This window comes from Durio zibethinus, chromosome 2 (assembly GCF_047325235.1).
Source record: "Durio zibethinus cultivar Kanyao isolate XHJ-2024 chromosome 2, ASM4732523v1, whole genome shotgun sequence".
Lineage (NCBI taxonomy): Eukaryota > Viridiplantae > Streptophyta > Magnoliopsida > Malvales > Malvaceae > Durio > Durio zibethinus.
In genome coordinates this window covers 10,538,450-10,560,139 of record NC_143163.1, presented here as the reverse complement: position 1 = coordinate 10,560,139, position 21,690 = coordinate 10,538,450, and the positions used below count along the sequence as shown (strand labels likewise).

Genomic DNA, 21,690 nt, shown 5'->3' with positions numbered 1-21,690 from the left:
AGAAAATGAAAAAAGATAAAAACTCATATGTCATATGGTGATTCCATGAAGGAATGCTTTTCAATTTAAGTATTCATGCTTGATCAAAATGAGCTTTTTAGAGCATGTAATGTAGGCTAGGGTTCGAGGTTCTAAAGAAAGGGATAGATAGGCTTAAAATAAGTATTGAAGGGTAATTAAACCAATGATCATTCTTTCTCATTTGAAGAATTCACTTTAAGGCATATGTCTTTCATTTTCACATACTTTTTGCTCAATCATTTCATTTTGTTTCTTTTCTCTTTTTTTTTTGTTTATTCCTTTTCTTCTTCTTTCATTTTTCTTTTCCTTTTCTTATTTTCACTTTTTTTCATTTTTTTCTTTTCTTTATGTGGATTTAAAATTTTAAGAACCTTTTATTAGACATTTGCCCTCAACATATAAGGTTCCTTTTTAAACTTTATCATACTTAACCCCTAAATACATCTTTTTTTACCTCTCAGTATAGAGGGTGATCCTTGTTCAAGGTTTATTTAGAAAAATTTTATCAGGCTCAAAGGTTTAGTGAAGGATAAATTTCTATATTTATGAAAGGATGATAAAAAGTGGCTAGCTTTCATTTCAAGTATAATCACCTGAATTGAAAGCAATCATTTTTAGGAACATAGGTAAAAAAAAAAAAAAAAAGAGGCTTTTCAATTTTTTTAAGATTTTTTTTTGTTTCCCTAACTTTTCTTTACCTTTTGAGTTCTGTGATTTTCTCTTTTTAGTTTCTTTCAAAAATTTGACCTTTTTTAGATTTTTGTTTAGACTTAGTTGAATTTTTCAAGTGCATAATATCATAATCATTTTTATTTTTATTTTTATTTTTTTTCTTTTTCCTTTTTCCTTTTTTCCCTTTTCTTATGCATCCATAACTCATACATTAATCTACTTTACCAAATCACAATGCATGGAAAATGCTTTCATTCTAACATGCTACCTCTTATGAACTCATTCAAAATCTAAACTTGTTTGTGTCATCCCACTAATGTAAAACATTCATCAAAACTCAGGTTATCTTAAAGGTAATAAATGGTTTTACTTTTGGTCAATGTATCCTAGGACCCGAAGCTAAGTTAATTTTTGGTAACATATTGAAAAATTGATGTGTTTGAGGTCATTTGAAATGATCTATATGGGTGGCTCTTGCAACTAAAGTTCTAGCATAATCTTGATAGATATCAAATTACTTGTATCTAGAGCCTAAAAAATGTTAGATTTGCTTAACTTTCAAGAAATCCATTAGAAAAAATCTCAAATTAACCACTTCATTATTCATTGCCTAGGCAAAGATCATCACCCTTTTTGTCACGGTATGATCAAATGTAGGCACAGTTCAAGGAATTTAAATGTACATTCCTTGGAGTATTAAGGCTCTTGAGTAATTTTCATTTAAATGGGCTTGGTCCATAATGATCATCAATTCTTTCATTTAAGAAAATTTTTATTTTTGTTTTTTTTTATTTTTACATTTTTTCTATTATGCGAATTCATCATGTGGGATTTAATTATGAACAATTGCATAAAAATAAATTTCATAAATAAAAAAAAAAACAAAGCATTCATTTTTTGAAAAATAAAATCCAACAATATTAACTTAATCGCCTGATAACACCATATGCATGGCATGTATAAAACAAAAATTCAAAGGTTTAAAAGAAAATTATCCTATCTTGATCATTCAAAATTTGAAGCTCCCTCTTATATCTCAACTCTTAAAATTTCATGATTGGACAAAGCCAACTTCCATCGTTACATAAGTTTCAAAGTCAAGGTATCATTCTTTATGAGATCTTCATCCCTTTCTTTCAACTGCTTGCATTTATCTATCAAATGGTCAATTGCCCCCATATAATAATCATACTAACTATTAAGATCATAACTCTTTATCGATGGATTTGAAGTTATTTTCAAAGGCATAGGAGTAAGGTACTAGCTTTCTAGTAGCAAAGGTAAAAGATGAGATATAGGGATTGAAAGTTTCTCTTAGCTTTATCTTAATCTTCTTTGATTTCTTATTGGTTAGGTGGCAGGCCTAAGTGTGGCAACAAGACCATGAGTGGTCATTTGAGGATATGGATTTGCTTGAAAGCTTAACTATTGGGTTGGTTGACAAAGATATGGACTTTAGGAGATGTTAATTATAATGAGGGGGTAGGGTTGATAAAAAGGATAAGGATTACATGGGATGATGTTTTTGGATAGATACCTCTCGAGTGTGATTGCTTTCACTTCCCCTTAATTCTTTTTAGATGGACTACCTTTTTCAACATCAATCACATTTTTTAACTTAATCTTGCCATTTTTTATTGCATTTTCTATCATTTCCCTGAAAATCACCATGTTAACATAGTTTTTGTAGACATTCCCAATCATTTTTTCATAATATAGAGTGTTTAAAGAGTTGATGAATAGAATAATGGTTTCTTTTTCTATTAGGGGTGGTTGTACTTGCAAAGTTATATCTCTCCACCTTTGAACATACTCTTTAAAGCTTTCATTGACTCTCTTTTGCATGTATGGCAAAGACAATCTATTAGAAACTAAGTCAAGTGCATGCTACTGTGTAATAAAAGCTTTAGCCAAATCTTTCCAGGAAAGAATTTTATTTCGATCTAAATGAACATACCACCTTGCTAAGGATTTGGTGACTATCTTGAAAATAGTGAATTAACAGTTTATCATTATAAGTGTAACCTATTATCTTTCGGTAATAAATGGTGATATGAGCCAAGAGGCATTTGATACCATTATACTTTTCAAAGTTTAAAACCTTAAACTTGGTCAGGATGACTAGATAAGGCATGCCTTTTGATGGCCTTTAACCTTTCCTCTAATAGGTCAAACTTGTTTTTCATCTCTTTATCATCTACTAGCTTTGGTACTTCTTTCAATTTTTCTCATTCTTTGGGGTCATCCAAGTTGGGTGTCGTAATGGGATCATAGTAAATAGACCCAAAATTGACATTTATCTAAATTAGGGATGGTTTAACAGAAATACTAGTATGAATATAAGACTGGTGGTTTGCTAGTGGTGCTTGTACAATATGAAAATTATAAGCATAAGGACGTGCAAGCCTAGGTAGGTATAATGGCTCCTTAACAGTAATTTCTTCCCTTATCTTGATGTTATTTACTTCAACTCCATTAATTATCTTTCAAATTTTTGCCTTATTTCCATAACCTTTTCTCCTATCTCATATTGATCCAGTTCAATCATTTCTATTCTAGCTCTACAGTTTTCCATGTTGTGAACAAAACTACTATCAAAAGATTTTACAAGAAATTGGCCTTATTGAACCCTTATTCTTCGAAAAAAGCAAGATCAATTCTACCTTTCATAATGATGAATGTGGGTAACATGATCATGGATACATAAGTAGTGTAAAATGCTATTGACATGCATGGATGCTTAAAAGGTGAATATCTACATACATACAACACCTAAGTGACAAAAATCATACCATCTATGTAAATGTGTATGCATGAGATGCAATATCATGTTACAATGGTAGTGAAATGTGTTCACATGAAAAGCAATTTGTACAATGCATCTTTTATAGAATCATATCATTCATGAATCAACATATATAGAATATAATAACATAGTACATGAGTATTGAGATGTATGCTTATGATGGATAAAACATACTTATATAAAATACACTGACATATTATATGCATGAGATATGTTTACATGAAGTGCAATGTATGTGTTATGCAAACTTAATGAAATTAACATTATCATTAAGATGTGCATGAGATGGAATACATGTAACATTTCATTATGATGAGCATAAAATGGAATGTATGTCCTATCTATTAAGATACATATGAGATGAAATGCATGTACTATCTTATTATGATGTGTATGAGATAGAATGCATGTACTATTTCATTATGATGTTCATGAAATGGAATGTATGTATTATTTATTATGATGTGCATAAAATGAGGTGCATATACTATCTTATTAGGATGTATATGAAATAAGGTGTATGTACTATCTTATTGTTTTCAACTTCAAAAACGTGATAAAAATGTACGAAAAAAGATAAAATGAAATGCAAAAAATGAAACATTATTCAAACTTAAAAATTTTTTTTAGAAAGAGGAAAAAATTTAAGAACACACATTTTTTATCACACAAAACAACTAGGATTCAAAGGTTTTTCTCTTTTTTTATTTTTGTTCTTTTTTTTCTAATAAACAAAAAATTTAAGAAAAGCTTCTGTTTTTTTGTTAGATGATACTAATTTTTTTTAATTTTACAAAACTTTTCTTGAAAATGCAAATTTTGGACCTACACTAAACGAATCAAACTATATATCAAAAGAAAATTTTTTGAAAAAATGTTCTTATTTTATTATTCCATTTTTTAAAAATTTTAATTTTATTTTTGCCATTATCACCCTTAAATGCAAATTGTGTTAGAATGTTCCTCACATGTCCTAATTCAGATAATTTCTACAAAAAGGTTTGACATGACTCTCCTATAGGTTAGCCCTTTAAGGTTTACTATATATAAGGTTAGGATTTATACGTCTAAAGGTTTACAAATTATTCCTTACATTTTTGTTCATTATAGACTAGTAAGGCACTCTAATCCTCAGCCATTATAGGTTACAAATGAAAAATGTTCAATTGAGTGGGAGCATTTTGCTAGCCGTTGGAGAGGTATTAGCCTTATGAGAGTGTAGGTACTTCACTTTTTCTTAAAATGATTAGAGTTCAAGTATAAAGCACATGCATGCAATGCACATGTGATCATGTGTGAGGAACATGTCAATACTTTATTACAAACCCTATCTAAATGCCCCAATATTTATTAAAAATATCATATAAAAATCATACAAAATAAATGACATAATCAAAATATAGATGCAATGCAAAACATTTTTTTTTAAGAAAACCAAAATTAAAGAAATTAAATTGAAGCAATAATTAAGACCATTAAATCAAAACTTAGGATGACATATGATAAATTTTGGTTTGACTCTCAAAATTTGTTCCCAATTGAGTCGTAAAGCTGTTGTAATAGTTTTTAGGACCACTAGACCAAAATTTTAAAAGTTTTAAAATAAAAAGAGTTGCCACTAATTTTTTTGTTAGATGTGATTGGCCACCTAAAAGGTTTATCTTTTTAATAAACAATAAAACACATTTAAAGTTTATTAAAAATATGATTTTGATCTACAAAAACAAGGTCGAGTTTGAGAGTTAATTACGTATGGGGAAGGATTAGCACCCCTATGATGTCTTAAAAAAATTGCTACTAATTGGTCATAGGTTATCTTTAATGTTGATGACAATGGTCCTAATTCAAATATTTAAAAATGATTCCTTCAAATTTTATTTTTCCATGAAAATTACCCTTTTCATTTTTAAAAAGAAATAAAAAAATAAATTTTTTTATTTAGGAATGAGATGAAAATTTTTAGTATCAAAACATTTTCTAATTCTCCAATGTCTAGGTAGAATTTTAAAAAATATCTATTTACCATGGATTTTCATATAAATTCCTAAAAAAAATTGCATAATATCCTTTTATAAAGAATAATTATTGAGAAGCCTTTCAATATCTAGGCAAGGTTTCAAGAATTGTCTTTATTCAGGAATATTAATTTTTATTTTTAAACAACTTTTCTCAAAACTCACATCATTTGCTGATTTTTGAAAGGCAATGAAATGCAAAATATCATGTGGAGCTAATGTATAATACAAGTGTAGTTTAAATGCAAATAGTCCAATAAATTCATCAAACACATTTTAATTTTACATAGGAATATTACCCATTAATTTTTTTAAGAAAAACTAATTTTTAAACCCACTGTTTACAAATTCACAATTTTTTTTTTTTTGTAATGCATAAGGTAGCAAGAGATAAATAAATAATGCATATAAAAACAAATAACCAATTTGACCTATCTTATATGTATTTAGTCTTGTTATTGTTATTAAGGAAAGAAATTTTATTCGTAATTATTTGTTATTATTATTTTTGAAGAAAAAATTTTCTTTAATTCCCCAATATCTAAGTGAAATTGTAAGAAAATTAACCTCTCAAAAATATGATTTGAAGTGCGTCTAATATCTAGCCAAGGTTTTAAAAATCATCATTTTTTATATTAAAACATTATTATTATTCTATTTTTCCTTAAATATTTTTTTTTTGAAATTGGCATTTTGCTATTCCATATTCACTATCCATGCATGAATTGCATATATAACAAACAAGTATAAATTAAATGATGCATGTAATTATATTTTTTATGATATTTTATTTTTTAATTCTTCAATATCTAGGTGGATTTAAAAAAAAATTAAATTTTTCTTAAAAAAATTAGACTAATTCTTTCTAACAAAAATAATATTTCTTGGTAAAGTAATTACTTGAATTTCCTCCAATATCTAGGTGATAACTCTATTTTATAGAGTTATTTCTAGTGCTTTTGTGGTTAATTTTGGCTTAGTTCTTAGCAAAATAATATTCTTTTTACGGTTTATCCGAGCAAGCTTGATAAGCTTCAACGAATCAAGAGAACTGAATGTTCATAAAGGCCCCTTACCTAATCACCTAAAGGCATGATTTTAGATAGGCTGATTAAAACTGCTTATAATCTTAGGATTTTTTGGGAATATTAATCTCTTTTATGTATTTGGACTTCATCTCATTTTTCATCATTTCAATAAAAGTGATAGATTCAATGCATTTTCATGTTGTTTTCTCTTTTGTGTGAATCACCATTCTATACTTTTACCTTCTCACAGTTTTTCATTATATCCATTCTTTGATTCCAAATAATGAATGTTCAAACAATCATGACAATAATTTAGGATTCAATTTTGAAAACATCATTTATGATAATTTGATTGATAAGTTAAGATTGTTGATTTATTGGGATGCTGAATAAAAAAAGATAAATCTAGTGAAGAATTTCAAAAGTGATGTAATATATGATCTTTGCAATGGTTCATTCACAAGTCTGTTCATAATCAATCAATGTTTTCCATTGAAAGTATTCATGTTGGAAATGATAAATAGCCATTTCTCTTCTATCTTTTACAAAAATAGTAAAATTATCCATTGCTAACCTATTTGAGCATGTTGAAATTTTTTTTCAAGAGACCTTAGCTAAGGATCACCCCACATTAGGGCAAACTTTGAAAAGCTTGTTTATCCTTAGTGATTTTAGGGGCAAAACCCTTTTTATGCTCAAATTTTTCTCAAAAAATTATGAAAGAAAAAAAAATGAAAAAAAGAAAAAAAATAAAGGAAAAATTAATGGGGCAAAATGTCAAGGTGCTTTACACGATAAGAAATGATCATTTCTTTGATTACCCTTTAAATACAATTTGGGCCTATTTTATCTATTTCTTTCATAACCCCTTAGCCTAGCCTACATTACGTTTCTTAAAAGTATATTTTGATTGAATGTGAATATTTCAATTAGAGAATCATGAATTGAACTAAGATAGATTTGTCATTGGATTGTTTGGGATTTTGATTGAAGTATCATTGATGGATTAAAAGAAAAAAGAAATGAGAAGAAAAGATAAGATAAGAGTGTGCAAAAAAAAGCAAAAATGGAAAACAAAAAAATAAAAAATAAAAACAAAAACAAAGAAAAAATGAAGACTTAAATTGAAAAATCGATAGGGCAATTTAAGAAAAGATGGAAACTTGAAAAGATAACTTCATGTAAGGATCATAGGAATGAGGTTGATGATTTGTTCAAAGATTGAGGATATTGATGAAATGTGCTTTTGAAAGAGAATTTTGAGTTTAAGTTTAAAATTATTTGAGCAGTCATTATTATAGATGTTGATATCCTATTTACATAGTCATGGCATTTTGCTTTCATTTATCTTTAAGTTGTTCTTGACTATACCTTTTTTTCTTTCAATAACAAAGACCTATTTTTTTTATTCTTTACTAAGTGTACATTCATTGAATAAATCAAAGAAATGTATCATATTTGTCATGAATTAGAATGATGGTAAATAAATTACTGACATTGTTCATAAAAGATTTTTCCATTCTTTTGAAAAAAATCCAAGATGAAAGAAGTGAAAAAAAGCTTGAGAAAAATATTTAAACAAGGTGGCCCAGTATTGAATACAATAATAGACTAGTTGATATGGCCTATGAGTTATGACCAGATGAGAAAAATGATATGGATCAATTGACAAAATTTGTTTTAAGATTGTTAGTATTAAGAAGCTAAAAAAGAATGGTGAGAACCTTATTACCACGATTAGAATTTTATGATATTGATTTAGTGACATTTGCATTACATACATTGTGATAATTGCAATTGCATCATTGTTGGGGCATGCATTTGCATCATGTAGAGAGCATTTGAATTATAGTAGGACATTAGCATTTGCAACATTTAGTAAGATTTGGATTATGGCATTTGCATAATTTAGAAGGCATTTGCATGACATTAATCACGTACAAGAATTTGACTGTGATTAAAAAAATATTTTTACTTTTGAATCCTCAAATGAGGAATATCTTTCATAATGATAAGTATTGTCGAAAAACTTTCCAAACTTTTAAAGTTATAAAGCCTTTTGTTTAAAGAAGCTTTTGAAACGAGATTCTTTAAATTTTAGATGCGAAACCCCAAAGTTTTTCAAATGTGAATTTTTGAAATTTCGAATGTGAATCCTAAAATTTTTGAATGAAAATCTTTAATTTTTCGATGTGAGACCTTGAAATTTTTCGAACAAGAATTTTTAAACCACAAAATCTTTAATGTAAATCCCTAAAATTTTCAAGCAAAAAGCTTTAGATTTTGGATCTTTTGAATGCGACTCTTTAAATTTCTTACGAACTTGAATTGCTTTCAATTCTTTGGATTTTTTATGAACTTAAAACCCTTGCAAATCTAGAACCTTTGTGAAACTTGAAATCTTGCAAATCTTCCATTCTTGCGAATCTAAAAGTCCTTGTGAACCTGAAACCTCTACGAATCTAGAACCTTTGCAAAACTTGAAATCTTGTGAATCTTCTATTCTTGCAAAATCTAGAACCTTTGAAAAACCTGAAATCTCGTGAATCTTCCATTCTTGCAAATCTAAAAATCTTTACGAATCTAAAAACCTTTGCGAATCTTGAATCTTTATAAATTTTGAAATCATTACTAATTTTTTTGTGACTCTTAGAATATTGGACTCTTTCAATTTTGTTATGGAACTTTGTGAATCTTTGCAATTTTGTGACACACCCTTGAATTTTCAAATTATGAACCTTTGTATTTCAAGTTAAATGTTTTTAGTTTTTCTAGACCCAAACAAAATAAATGTCATTTGTCTTTGTGCAATTCTTATTTTATAGAAACTGTGCAAAGATGGGCACTTGTTGACACTCTATTTAGTCCGAGTCTCAAACTAATTAGGCCTAGATTCGATCCAAGCCCAATTGTCCAATTTCCTACATTTCTTTTTTATATCTTGTTTGTCTTATTTATTTATCTTTTTTTTTTATATTTTAGTCTTTTATTTATCTGGTTCTAAATTTTTATCATAAATCATAAATCATGTGGAGTAATTTAAGCACTAATCAAGGATGATCTCAACAATTAAGACTTAAACATGATATCTTTAGATATTAAAGGAATATTGAAAAGAAACAAAATCAAGAAATCAAAGTCAGATTTAGCTTGGAAAATTTTTAAGGGATTCTAAAAATGAAAGAAAATTCAGACAATTCCAAAAATTAATTAAATCGATTTTAAATAGAATCAAGAAAAAAAATCAATTTAGAGCATAATTAGATCTGCAATCTTTTCCATTTGATGTGAATCCTTAAATTTCCTAGTAGAAGGCCCTATATAATCGCCAATCAATCACACACAAAATGAGGAGGGGAAAAAAACAAAAATTCTAGAGATCTTAGTTTTTTGTTTTTGGGAGGAATCATTCAAGCAAATTCTGATTTTTTTTTTTAGGTTCTATGATTTTATTTCATTCTAAATTTGATTTCATTTTTGGGTTTCCTAAATTTAGGTTTTAATTTCTGAGTTTGATTCCATATTTTATTGAGCTTCTGAGATTTTTGTAGGGGTTTTTTTATTGGCTTTTGATTCTGGGTTTTCAAGAATTTAAAGACTTTTCTGGGTTTAGGATGAACTTTTCGATTGACGTTTGAAGTTTTTACTTGAACCCGATAACCTGCGTGAAAATCTGTGCTTCAAGCCTGACTCGATTGTAGGTTTTTTTTTTTTTTTTTCATCTTTTTTTTTTGTTTTGATTTGATTTGATTTTCATTTTATATTTAGATTTTTTATTTTTACTTATTATTATTATTTTCATCTTTAATTATTATTTTACTCATTACCTTAAATTGCAAATTTTATTATTTATTTTTTAAAATACCTTTATGAAATTTATTTTTTATTTATTTAAAAATAATAACAAAAAATATTTTTAAAATAAATTCATGAATCCTACTAAACTATTAGATAATTTTTCATGAATTTAATTTTTTTATGAATTTTACCACACTATTAGAAAATCTCATAAATCAATTTATAAAAAAATGTTACCAATAAAATATTTTATTTTGAACTTACTAAATTATTAGAGGATTTGTATCTTAAATTAAGTCTTACCACACTATCAAAAGATTTAATACATTTTCTAAAAATAAATTTACAAGAAAATCTTACTAAACAATTGGGAGATCTGTATCAAAGTAAATATTACCAAACTATTGAAAGATTTTACTAATTATTTTCTTGAATAAAAATATATTAATGAATCTGACAACGGAACCTCTTCAAGGTGGGACACTAACCTCCATGAATACTCTTGAGGTGAGATAATTATCTTAAATTGCTACTAAACTATTGGAGTAATTTTAAAATTAATTTTTAATATTAAATATTTTGGTAAATTATAAATATGATTAAGGCTTGGATAATTTGAAATCAAACCGGTACCATCCTTTGGATGGTCCCTATGAGGGTGCTATAACCTTTTTCACGTGTAATCACACTATCAAATATGAAATTTGGTTTCATGGACTAAAATTTACTATTTAAAGATACCTAAGTCAATTTTGGGACTTCTCTTTAAAAATGACAAATTCTGTCAGATGGCCAATCACTCTTAAACAAAAAAGATTGGTGGCAACTCTTTCAATTCATGTCTAGTGGTAGATCCATAGATCTATATGTTATGACAAAGCTAAGCAGGTCATGCTCGACGTTATCATCAACTAGCCTATCTATGTTAGGGAGAGGAAAGTTGTCTTTTGGATTAGCTTAGTAAATGGCTTCAACATCTCTTATTTGATTCCCATTTTCAGCATTATAGCATAGTATAAAACATCAATCGAGCACTATTATCAAATAGAATCATTTTTATAACATAATTATATACAAAAGCAATGACTACAATAGCATCATCATGTGAAAATTTGATACCTTCTATATCTTTCGACATGAAAAAGATTAGTTTATCTTTCCAACTCTTTTTCTTTCTTGGTCGAGAACCCTATGGCCATGATCATTCTTTGGTCAAAATTTTTTTTGGCCAACATAGAACTTTTTCCAGTAATCACATTAATTAAGTCCATGATGGGCTTGTTATTTACTACTTAGCCTTCATTTTCTTGCTTGTTTCTTTTCTTTCTATCACTGTAATTTTCATTTGGTCTGTCCATTTAGTTTTTTAGTGGCTTTTCTCTATAATCCCTTTCTTCTGTAATCTAATTTACCTTGACCCTATCTTTATTGATCCATAAACCTTTTTAGTTGACCTCTTCTAATCAAACTTTCTATTTTATTTTTTAGCTTGACACAATCTTCTGTGTTATGGTTGAAGTCTTTATGGAACTCACATTTTTTTTTATAGTTTAAACGAGTATTTTGCTTTAGTGGCTTTGGCCATCTAAGCTCGAGTCCCTTTCGATTTGCATCAAAATCCTCTCTTTAAAGGTATTCAGTGCAATGTAACTTCATTGTCGACTTGGGCTTTTAGCCCTTAGATACCCTTATTGTCTCTCTCTTAGAGGAAAATCATATATCTCTTTACTTTTTTTTCTAGCCAAGAAAGGGGGATGAGCTCTATCGCCTTGATTTTTCATTATACTTTTAGCATTGATGTATTTCCCCATGACAAATAGCACTTCAACCAATGCTTTTGGCGGTTCAAGAGAAAGTGTGAGTTTCAAGTGGTATTCTCTATCGTTAAGTCAATTGGTGATGATGGTTACTACAGTCATTTGCTCGAGATTTTTCACTTGTAGGGCTTTCGCGTTAAAACACATAACGTAGTCTTTTAAAGACTTATTTCTGCCTTAATGGATTAACATAAAAGTTAAGGTAATTTTATTAGTTCTTCTACTATTGACAAATCTTAACAAAAATAAGTGCTTGAGTTTTTTTAATATCATGATCGACCCAGTTTAAGGCTGTAAATTAAGATCGAGTGCCCCTTTGAGGGTTATAGCCAATTTTTTACACATCAAGGCCTCATCTGCACACTGCATCATCATGTTAGTTTTATAAAGTTTCAAATGGTCAAAATGATTAGGGGTACTATCGTTGCTCCTAAGGTCAACATTTTGAGTCCTTTTAGGGGCATATCCTGTTAATATCTTCAATAAAGGATGTGGTCTCTAGGAATTTTAGCTCATCCTTAAAAGCGATAGCTTTTTCTTTTAACTCTTTCTCTATGCCATGCATTTTAGCCTCTAGATTTCTACTCAGTTAGTGTTTTATGTTAGTCTATTTAAATTTATGTGGTTGCATGGGTAGAGTTATGGTTAAGATAATGATGATGAATGGTTGAAACAGCATGTTCCTCCTCCCTACAGGTTGAAAAGGCTTCAGCTTTCTCATAACTTGATTGTATTTCTATTGGTTATCTACCAAGGGTGACCAGGTTGGTTACTTTTAAGGCTTAAGGTGGTGTTATACTTTAGACCATTTGTTTTAGGGCTTGGATTTGTTTAGTTAAGGCTTGGAATTATTCCATTGTTGGCCTTACTTGTATTTGCATAGGTTGATCTGTAGGTTGGCTATTTTAGGTTTTAGTCCCAACTAGGACAATTGGTTCTCCTTCCTTGTTGGCTTTTCTTCTGAGTGGCATAATGTTTAGCTTGGCCAAAAGATATAATATTTACCTGGTGTTAGAGATGGTAGCCCAATGCATTCCCGATGGTTCCGACCTAACCTTTTAGGGTTTTTTTTTTCTAATCGAGTTTTGAGTCGGGTCAGGTCGATAATAATAAAAAAAATTGAGGTCGGGTTTTAGGCAACTCAACTTGACCTAACTCGATATATATAAAAAAATTATTTTTTAATTAATTATTTAATTTTATATTTATATATTATATAATTTTATATTTATATTAAAAAATAATATTTTATTAATTTCAAGTCAAGTTAGGTCAATTTCGAGTATTATTGGTATAAAGTCTGATCAGGTTTAGAGCGAGTAAAAACTCGTCTCGACTCGACCTGTTGCCATCCCTATCTGGTGTGCAAAATATTTGTACCACACTTCAAGTTGAGAGTCAGGATCTTGAAATCACAAAAGAAATAGAGAGATTCTTGCAAAGGTAGAGAATGTTCATTGTTTTTACACTCCGATACTCAAGTCATAGGTCAAGTTATGGGAGGTCGAAAGAAGAAAAAAAAATAAATGTAACGAAAAATAGTCAAATGGATAAATAATACTTAAATGATTCTATTTCTAAGAGAAAGGTGAATGGTCTATAAGGTAAAATTGTGCCGTAGCTGAGCTAACGTAGCATTATACATGTTAGGTCAACCTAACATATCAAATTGACTCAAAAATAAAAAATATATTTAGTTATCTATTGATTGTCTCTAATAAGAAAAAACACCAATTTACTTTTTGGACCTAAAAATATTTTTAACAATTACTATGATTTATGTAATAAATTTTTAAATAAATTGAACATGTTTGAAAGTTTTAAAATTTTAATGAGCCCAACTTGTCAAAATTCTTAATAAATGCGACTCATCTTAAACAAGCTTAAAAGTAGACAAATAAACTTAAACTCGGCTCGGCTCGAACTGAACGAGACTTGAAAAAAGGAGCATTGCCTGGAAATATGGGCTTAATGAATGGGCACTAAGCTTAAGCATGCATTAGACGAAGCCCGAGTATTATTTATTCTTATAAAAAATAATATAAAATAATAAAGCCATTTAATCTTTTTTCCCTTTTTTAAGGTGTAACACAAGAAAAATCAAGCAACCTAGCCTCTCTTTTACCAAAAGAAGCCGTCTTACCCATTTGTTTCACTTTGCTATATTCTTCTGTTCTTTGATTTGAGGCTCGTTTTCGCATAAGAAAAAAAAAATCAAAACACCAGGGTAAGTGTTTTCACTTCTATGCTCTTTCCATTTTTCTCCATTACGCGGCGATGCCGCCACTGTCCCCGCTTCAGAGGCTTCTAGGGTTTTTTTTTTTTTTTTAAATCTACTTTATATCCCTTTGTTCTGATTTTTTTTTCTTTTAATTCTATTTGGCTTTGCAGCAATCATGGCAGACGATGAAGTGAAGGATGAGGTGTCGGAAGTAAGTCTTTCTTCTTTTTTAAAACTAATTCTTTGTTCGAATGTCGTTCTTCTGTAATTAATTGGATAAGAAGATTAAATTGGTTCATTTATAATATTTGTGTAAGATTGTGTATTCAGATATGTTAACTTGATATGGAATTTATTTTTTTACTTTAATCCACTGAATGACATAAAATCATTTATATTTTTGTTAATTTTATGATTTTATTGTAATTAAACTCATTATGGAATAATGAGAAAATTATGCTTTCTTCACACGAAGTCATGATCTATATTACTCAATTCGATTTAAAGTTTTATGGAATGTCCCGTTTTAAATTCTTTTTTTTTTTTTTAATTAATGGATTCTTTGGTTCAGCTTGCGCCATTTGATCCTACTAAAAAGAAGAAAAAGAAGAAGGTTGTGATGCAGGACCCTGCAGATGATTCTGTTGATAAGTTAGCCGAGAAAACTGAAGCATTATCTGGTACTTTTGCCAATTATTCTACAATTTTCTTGATTTTTTTGCTATTTGCTTTTTACTTTCATGGAAAAAATGAGTAAAATGATAAAGTAAAAAAGAAAAAATAATAGAAAACAAAAGACAAAAAGCATCAACCAAATGGAATCCTAAAAAATATATGTTTTGCTAGGAGACTCATTTGTTTTCTCTTTACTTACAGTTTCTGATGGGCTTGACTTTAGCAATCTGAAAAAGAAGAAGAAGAAACAAGTAAGTCTACATACTTTAAATTAATAGATATGTACGGTTTCTTCTCTATCAGCAAATCGTTCTTACTATGATGTTGTAGGTAGAGACCAGTACATTCAATGAGGAATCTGTGGATGCAGGAGAAGATTTTGATGGTTAGAATTTTCTTTCATTAATTAGTGATCGGTAATATTGTGAACTGGAACACAGGTTTTACTTGAAATCTGTTATTAATATTTTTTATATGTTTTTTTACCACTTATCTAGATCATATTGATGGGGATGAAGAAGGTGACAGTGTTGTCTTGCAACAGCGTTATCCTTGGGAAGGAAGTGACCGTGATTACGAATACGAAGAGGTATAGTGTGTCTCTCAGTGTGTTATTGATATTGCATGCTTGATCTTGTTAATATGATTGATTGGATATTCATAAACTTGTAATGTACCTATGATAGTTGATGGAATCTTAAGTTTCATACAATGTTTTAAGAATTTCACCATTCATGGAAATCCATTTTGGAGGATGTTTTTATGTATCTCTAAGTCTACTGATTAAATAGCTGTCTTTGTGTCTCTTTATAATTCTGGAGAATTTGATCTTATTTGGCTTTGAAGGGGTCATTGGTGGCTACCAAAGCTCTAAGGGGATTGTCTTTTCACTTTTCACCACGTACTTGAAAATTATTGAGTTTATATACTAATTTTCTGTTGTAGCACTGATAAATTGTCTAACCTTCGCTCAATGTGATGCATATAGCTTCTTGGTCGCGTGTTTAACATTCTGCGGGAGAACAACCCTGAGCTTGCTGGAGACAGGCGTAGAACTGTTATGAGGCCTCCACAAGTTCTTCGTGAAGGCACCAAGAAAACTGTATTTGTGAATTTCATGGATCTATGCAAGACGTATGTTATTGTTGTTTTTCTTGTATTCTGTGTTCTATCCAGCTACAAATACAGTATTTTTGCTGGTTGGGATGGCGGAGGATCTGAGATCTCTTTTAAGGGCAACTTTAGATTCTGGATATTTTGTTATTTATTCCATAAAAATATATTGCTTGCATGTGTTTAATTCTGCATATTCTTAACTTAGTGTATTGCTTCATGATGTCCTCTTTCCAACAGTCTTTCACTTAGGAGTTAATCATATTTGGAGAAGACTAGAAATATTTCTTCTCTTGGTTGTACCAAGACAATATTCAGCTCTCTTTTTTGTACTTGAGTTTACCATTTAATGGTGTTCTATTTGCAAGTTTCATAATAAACACCACATCCTTTCTAACAAATTCTTGGCTGGGGAAATGTTTTAGGATGCATCGGCAACCAGACCATGTCATGGCCTTCTTGCTTGCTGAGTTGGGGACAAGTGGATCTCTTGATGGGCAGCAAAGGTTGGTTGTTAAGGGCAGGTTTGCACCGAAAAATTTTGAAGGGATCCTTAGGCGTTACATCAGTAAGTACCTTTTTTCTGTTATGCTAACTGACATTGAGATGATGGCAATGTAAACTTGAAGCTCGGAATATTTTGATTGACTTCATAAAATTTGGTTTCCTCTTATCAGATGAGTATGTTATTTGCCTTGGATGCAAAAGTCCAGATACAATTCTCTCGAAGGAGAATCGCCTTTTCTTTCTAAGATGTGAGAAGGTAACAAGTTCACATTCTTCTCTAATCATTCTTCCTTCTTCTCAAATGTGTATCCTATTATTTGCCTTGGGTGCTTATGTGTGCGTAGAACTCTTTTCTTCTCATTATACTATTACCTCTAGTTCTTAATAACTTGTCATTGATTGGATGGTCATGCTTATTTGGTAGGTTGGACCGACCAAACTTCATCTTCTCACCGTGTTAAACATGCATGATAGTCTGAATATAGCTTTGGTTTGAATGATGTAGTTAGTAAAGAATCTGTGCTTTTTAGAAGGCCTATGATGAAGAATTGCCTACATTGTCAGATCTTCACTCTGATGACAATAAAGTAACAAATCTGAGGCCTAGAGTTGCTGGTCATCACATAAAAATCAGAATAGAGTTTTCTGGTGTGCTTATTGACATCCAATTAATTTGTTTTTCAAGAAAGTTTAATGGGTTTTCTAATATTTTTCTGCCACCTCATTCTCCAAATGAGGCTTATGATGTTCTTACAACTGCCTACATTGCCATGTTTTTTTGTGAATGAGAAAATGATAGTTCTGAAGCCTCCTTTTAGACTTACTAATGTTGGTTAGAATTGCAATTGTTGGGAGTTCATTGTGAAAAGAGTAAGAAAAAAGGGAAAAGAGGGGAGGGGTGGTCAGATAATGGGTTTCTGCGTTTATTCTAACTAGATGTTATTGATTATTTTTACTTGTCCTTGGCCTGTGTTGCCCTAAAAACTTCTGATCTCATTCTTGCAGTGTGGGTCTGGACGATCAGTTGCTCCAATTAAAGCTGGCTTTGTTGCTCGTGTTGGCCGCAGAAATGCTGGCACATAGGCTTTTTGATTTGATCAAAATGATGTCCCAAGTTGAGAAATTTATGAACATCATTTTAAGTAATAGTATCTACTAGTACTATGGGATTTTGAATAGAGGTTAATAATCGTAATATTTTATATCAAGGAATTTGTTTTAGTTGATTGCTTGTTTCTCTGAGAAAGTGCTTTGGAATTCTCTATCAATGCCCTGCCTCATGATATTGGAGTGGCTGTTCTTCCTTGTGTGATCGTGCCAATCACTTTGTGCTAATGTCAATTTGAATGGACAGACACCCTACTGTTACTTGGTGCGTAGCATTAATTTGCAAGTGAAATCAAGTCTTCCAACACTCCTTATTCCACCTTAAAGAGCATTAATTGGTGCAGACCATCTTTTCATTGCAACGGGCTGTGATTGCTGGGTAATAAAAATGTTTGAAAAGAGAATATTGTAGTGTTAGGAAATGTATGAGAGCGCCGTTTCAAATATAAGTAAAACATAACATCATATTATGAAATAAGATAGGTAGGTGAAATGGTTTAGAATTTTTAGTAAAATTATAAATAAATTTGATAAAACAAAAAAATATATATATTTTGTGTTTTTATGTAGTTATAAATCGACATAATTTTTTTATAAAACATAATATTAATACTAAATTATTAATATTTTAAACTATTTAAATATACCAATTATCGTATTTAAATACAAGAAAATAACGTTATAGCATTTGCTAAATTAAACACTATTAAAATGTAATGATAATTTTCAAAATTGTTCTTTATCAAAACAAATTTGTCACTTTAAATTATATTAAATATACAGTGATAATATAAATCCCCTTTATAATGAAAATGCTAATTAAAAAAAAACAGTTTATATTAATATTATTTTAACTTCTAAAGATGCTAATTATATTCAATATATTTACTCCTAAAAAACAAATATAATTATTCTTGGACTTGAAAATTATCTATAACATGGTAAAAATTGGTTCCAAAAAGCAATTGATCACCCAAGCTTAAAATTGGTCACTTAATATAACTTGCTATAAGAGTTCAATTTGTTATGGAATAACTCCCATGTGTTTGTGAAATAACTCTCATATGTACGTAGTGTAACTAATCTTTTAACTTATAATAATAAGTAATTTTGTGTGTAAATTATCGTATTTTGATTTAATCTCTACAGATCTCAATAAAAGATGAATAAAAAAAGGGTGATTTGGGTGTGGCATGAAGCACACGAAAATGGATTAGTAATCCAGAAAATATTCATCGTCTCAAGAAATATGATGGGATAAATCTTCTGTTTCTTTTTTTTTTTTTTTTAAAGAAACATGGATTTCATTACTTAACTGTTATTGCATTCAGATATAATAATGGATTGAATAATGGGCGGCATTCCCAGAAATAAGTCCAGTCTATATGTAAGAGCATGTTTGGCTAGCTTATGTGCTGTTTCATTGGTCTTGCGTTTCGCATGTTTAACCTTGATAGAACGAAAACTCTGTTGGAGTTTGCGAGCTTCATCCGGGATATGATGGCCAACATAAAACAAATCTTTCCCCTGCTCAATTCGTGCATCTGTTATTCGTAATGTGTCATCCTCTAAAATAACATTTTGAATTCCCGGGTCTTTGGACAGCTCTAGAGCCCTTACTGCTGCAAACGCTTCTGTTACAAGAGGGACCAAAAATTTAAATAGCGGTTGGATGTCAGTTATTTCGCGATTGTATCACTATCCACCAACGTTATAGATAAAATGAGAGAAAATTTGAATGCTATTACTTGTTATTTCGCTATTTGAATTTCATTTATAGTAAACGCATCACAGTCACAAACTATAGTGTAATATTGAATAGCGATAATAACGGTTCGTTATTACTCGTTTTTCGTTATTTATTCAAAAATTCAAAAAAAAAAATTTCATTTGATTCTATTTAAAAATTTAAAATAAAAATAGTAAGAAAAAAATAAACATCGATTTATAAATTCAAAAAAAAATTCACAAAACTTAAACTTCTAAAAATATCAATTCTCTTAAATTCAACTTTAATTAAAATCAAATATATGCAATTTAAGATAAGTAATTAATTCAATACTCAAATTACTTTTTTTTTAATTTTTAAATTTATCGTGATTTTATGCATTTAAGATTAGATTGAGCTATGGTGCATTGGTAGAAGGAGCAGGAGTTATTGAGACTTAAAATGAGAGATAAGAGATGAGAGTGAGACTTAAAGTTAATGGAGACGAATAGATAGCACACAAAAAAAAAAGAGCATTGAGAGATAGGGATGATAACGAAGGTTTGAAGAAAAAAATTATTGAATGCAAGGTAAGAAAATGAGAAGTTGTGTGTATTTATACAATTTAATCAAAAAGTTGAGGAAGTAAACTTAAGGTAATTCTTGTTAAAAATCACTCACGACGTGAAAGTTATCAAGTTTGATTTACTATAAGCTCATAAAAAACAATTCTCTTGACTCATAAATAATAATACTTTTACTTAATTTATAAATATCTAATAACTTATTATTTGATTTATGTATAATATAATTCGATAATAATTTAATAAGTACGGTAATTAAATAATTAAATATATTATTTTTTATGATTATTTATTTTTTTATATGTTTATTTATCTTTTATTATTTTTTAATTGTCATATAAATAATTTTTTTAAATATAAATATTTTTTTATAAATATTTTTTTAAAATAAATAAAATATATGATATAATATAAATTACTTTAAAAATTATAAAATAAAATTTTATCATTAATAATTAAAATATTATATTTAATAATAAATTGAATAAAATTTTAAAAAATTTATGATCATAATAATCATAATAACCATAAAATTTTTATTATATTTATAATCATAATAAATATGATACGATCGTTATTGAGAGAGATTTAACTCCCACTAAAACTGTGGAAGATGCCCCAACAACAGCGCCAACACTGTCTGGTGTCACGACCCTCAAGCCTCCTGTTCCATCGCTTCATTTAGTGCACCATCAAAATTAGCTTTCAAAATATCAACCGGTGGGGCAGCCCAATCCTCAGCGTCATTAGGTCTTGTACCTACAGTACCTTTTTTGTCTGCTTGAACTTCTCTATATATATGGCAGCAAACCTTGCCGTATCTTGTGGGGTGTTCCATTGCATTTTACAAATAAATTTCTGCCATGCAAGATTGCCCAGCTAACCACCAAATCCCTCTCAAAGCTATCCTGGTCCACTCCATCTGCAATTTTGGCAGGCCAACCCCGGTCTCATCAAATGTCATCTTCATTACATTTTCTTGTCTGTTTGTAGTTACTATTAAATCAAGAAAGTCCTTGACCAAGGTGATTTTAATATGATGAAAAACGTTTCAAATTTCATTAACGTATTGTATACGAAAAATTTTGTTAAATCATGATAATTTTTTTAATATTTGAGCGATCATCATATATTATTATATATCACTCTTGATTTATAAATATCAAAATAAAATTTCTATTAAATTATAGATATATATTTTATTTATAAATATCAAGATAAATTTTTATTAAGTTTGTGTTAAAATTAATTTGATGTTGTAATATATTAACTAAATTGATTAAAGTAAAACATAAAATACAAAAGTAGTACATGCGCGCACAAGCACAGGAGATTGCGTGTACATAGCATCCTTCGCCCTTCGGAGAAACACCGACATGACCCTCTTGTATCCTGCTTTCACGTCCATACTAATATAGTTCTCTTTGTCACGTTTCTTTCTTTTGGATAAGCTCAATTTCATTGAGTTCTTCTCTTTCTCACGTTTCTTTCTTTTGGATAAGCACAATTTCATTTACATAAAAGACGGCAGATCATAAAACTTGCGCTAAGTTTTGATCTTATAAATTTTATAAAGATAAAAGAGAAAGATAATTAAAGGTAAAAATAAAAGGTATTA

General features: G+C 29.2%; 1 protein-coding gene and 1 non-coding gene across 2 annotated transcripts; both read left to right on the top strand.

The window, feature by feature from the left end:
• Window positions 1–14,237: 14,237 nt before the first annotated feature.
• On the top strand, window positions 14,238–17,895 carry LOC111309256 (eukaryotic translation initiation factor 2 subunit beta-like). The gene is made up of 10 exons (XM_022908268.2): window positions 14,238–14,384; window positions 14,549–14,589; window positions 14,950–15,058; window positions 15,255–15,304; window positions 15,384–15,438; window positions 15,551–15,642; window positions 16,042–16,187; window positions 16,592–16,734; window positions 16,844–16,929; window positions 17,679–17,895. Exons 2-10 carry the CDS (start codon window positions 14,554–14,556, stop codon window positions 17,754–17,756), a joined length of 795 nt encoding a protein of 264 aa, XP_022764003.1. The 5' UTR covers window positions 14,238–14,384; window positions 14,549–14,553; the 3' UTR covers window positions 17,757–17,895.
• On the top strand, window positions 17,203–17,280 carry LOC149519978 (small nucleolar RNA SNORD34). The gene has a single exon (XR_016335523.1). It is a non-coding gene; the product is annotated as a small nucleolar RNA SNORD34 (small nucleolar RNA).
• Window positions 17,896–21,690: the final 3,795 nt, after the last annotated feature.

Coding starts and splice junctions, on each gene's coding strand:
- LOC111309256 (XM_022908268.2), top strand. CDS start 14,554: ATGGCAGACGATGAAGTGAAGGATGAGGTGTCGGAA. Junction 14,590..14,949: donor TGAAGGATGAGGTGTCGGAA/GTAAGTCTTTCT, acceptor TCTTTGGTTCAG/CTTGCGCCATTTGATCCTAC. Junction 15,305..15,383: donor AAAAGAAGAAGAAGAAACAA/GTAAGTCTACAT, acceptor ATGATGTTGTAG/GTAGAGACCAGTACATTCAA.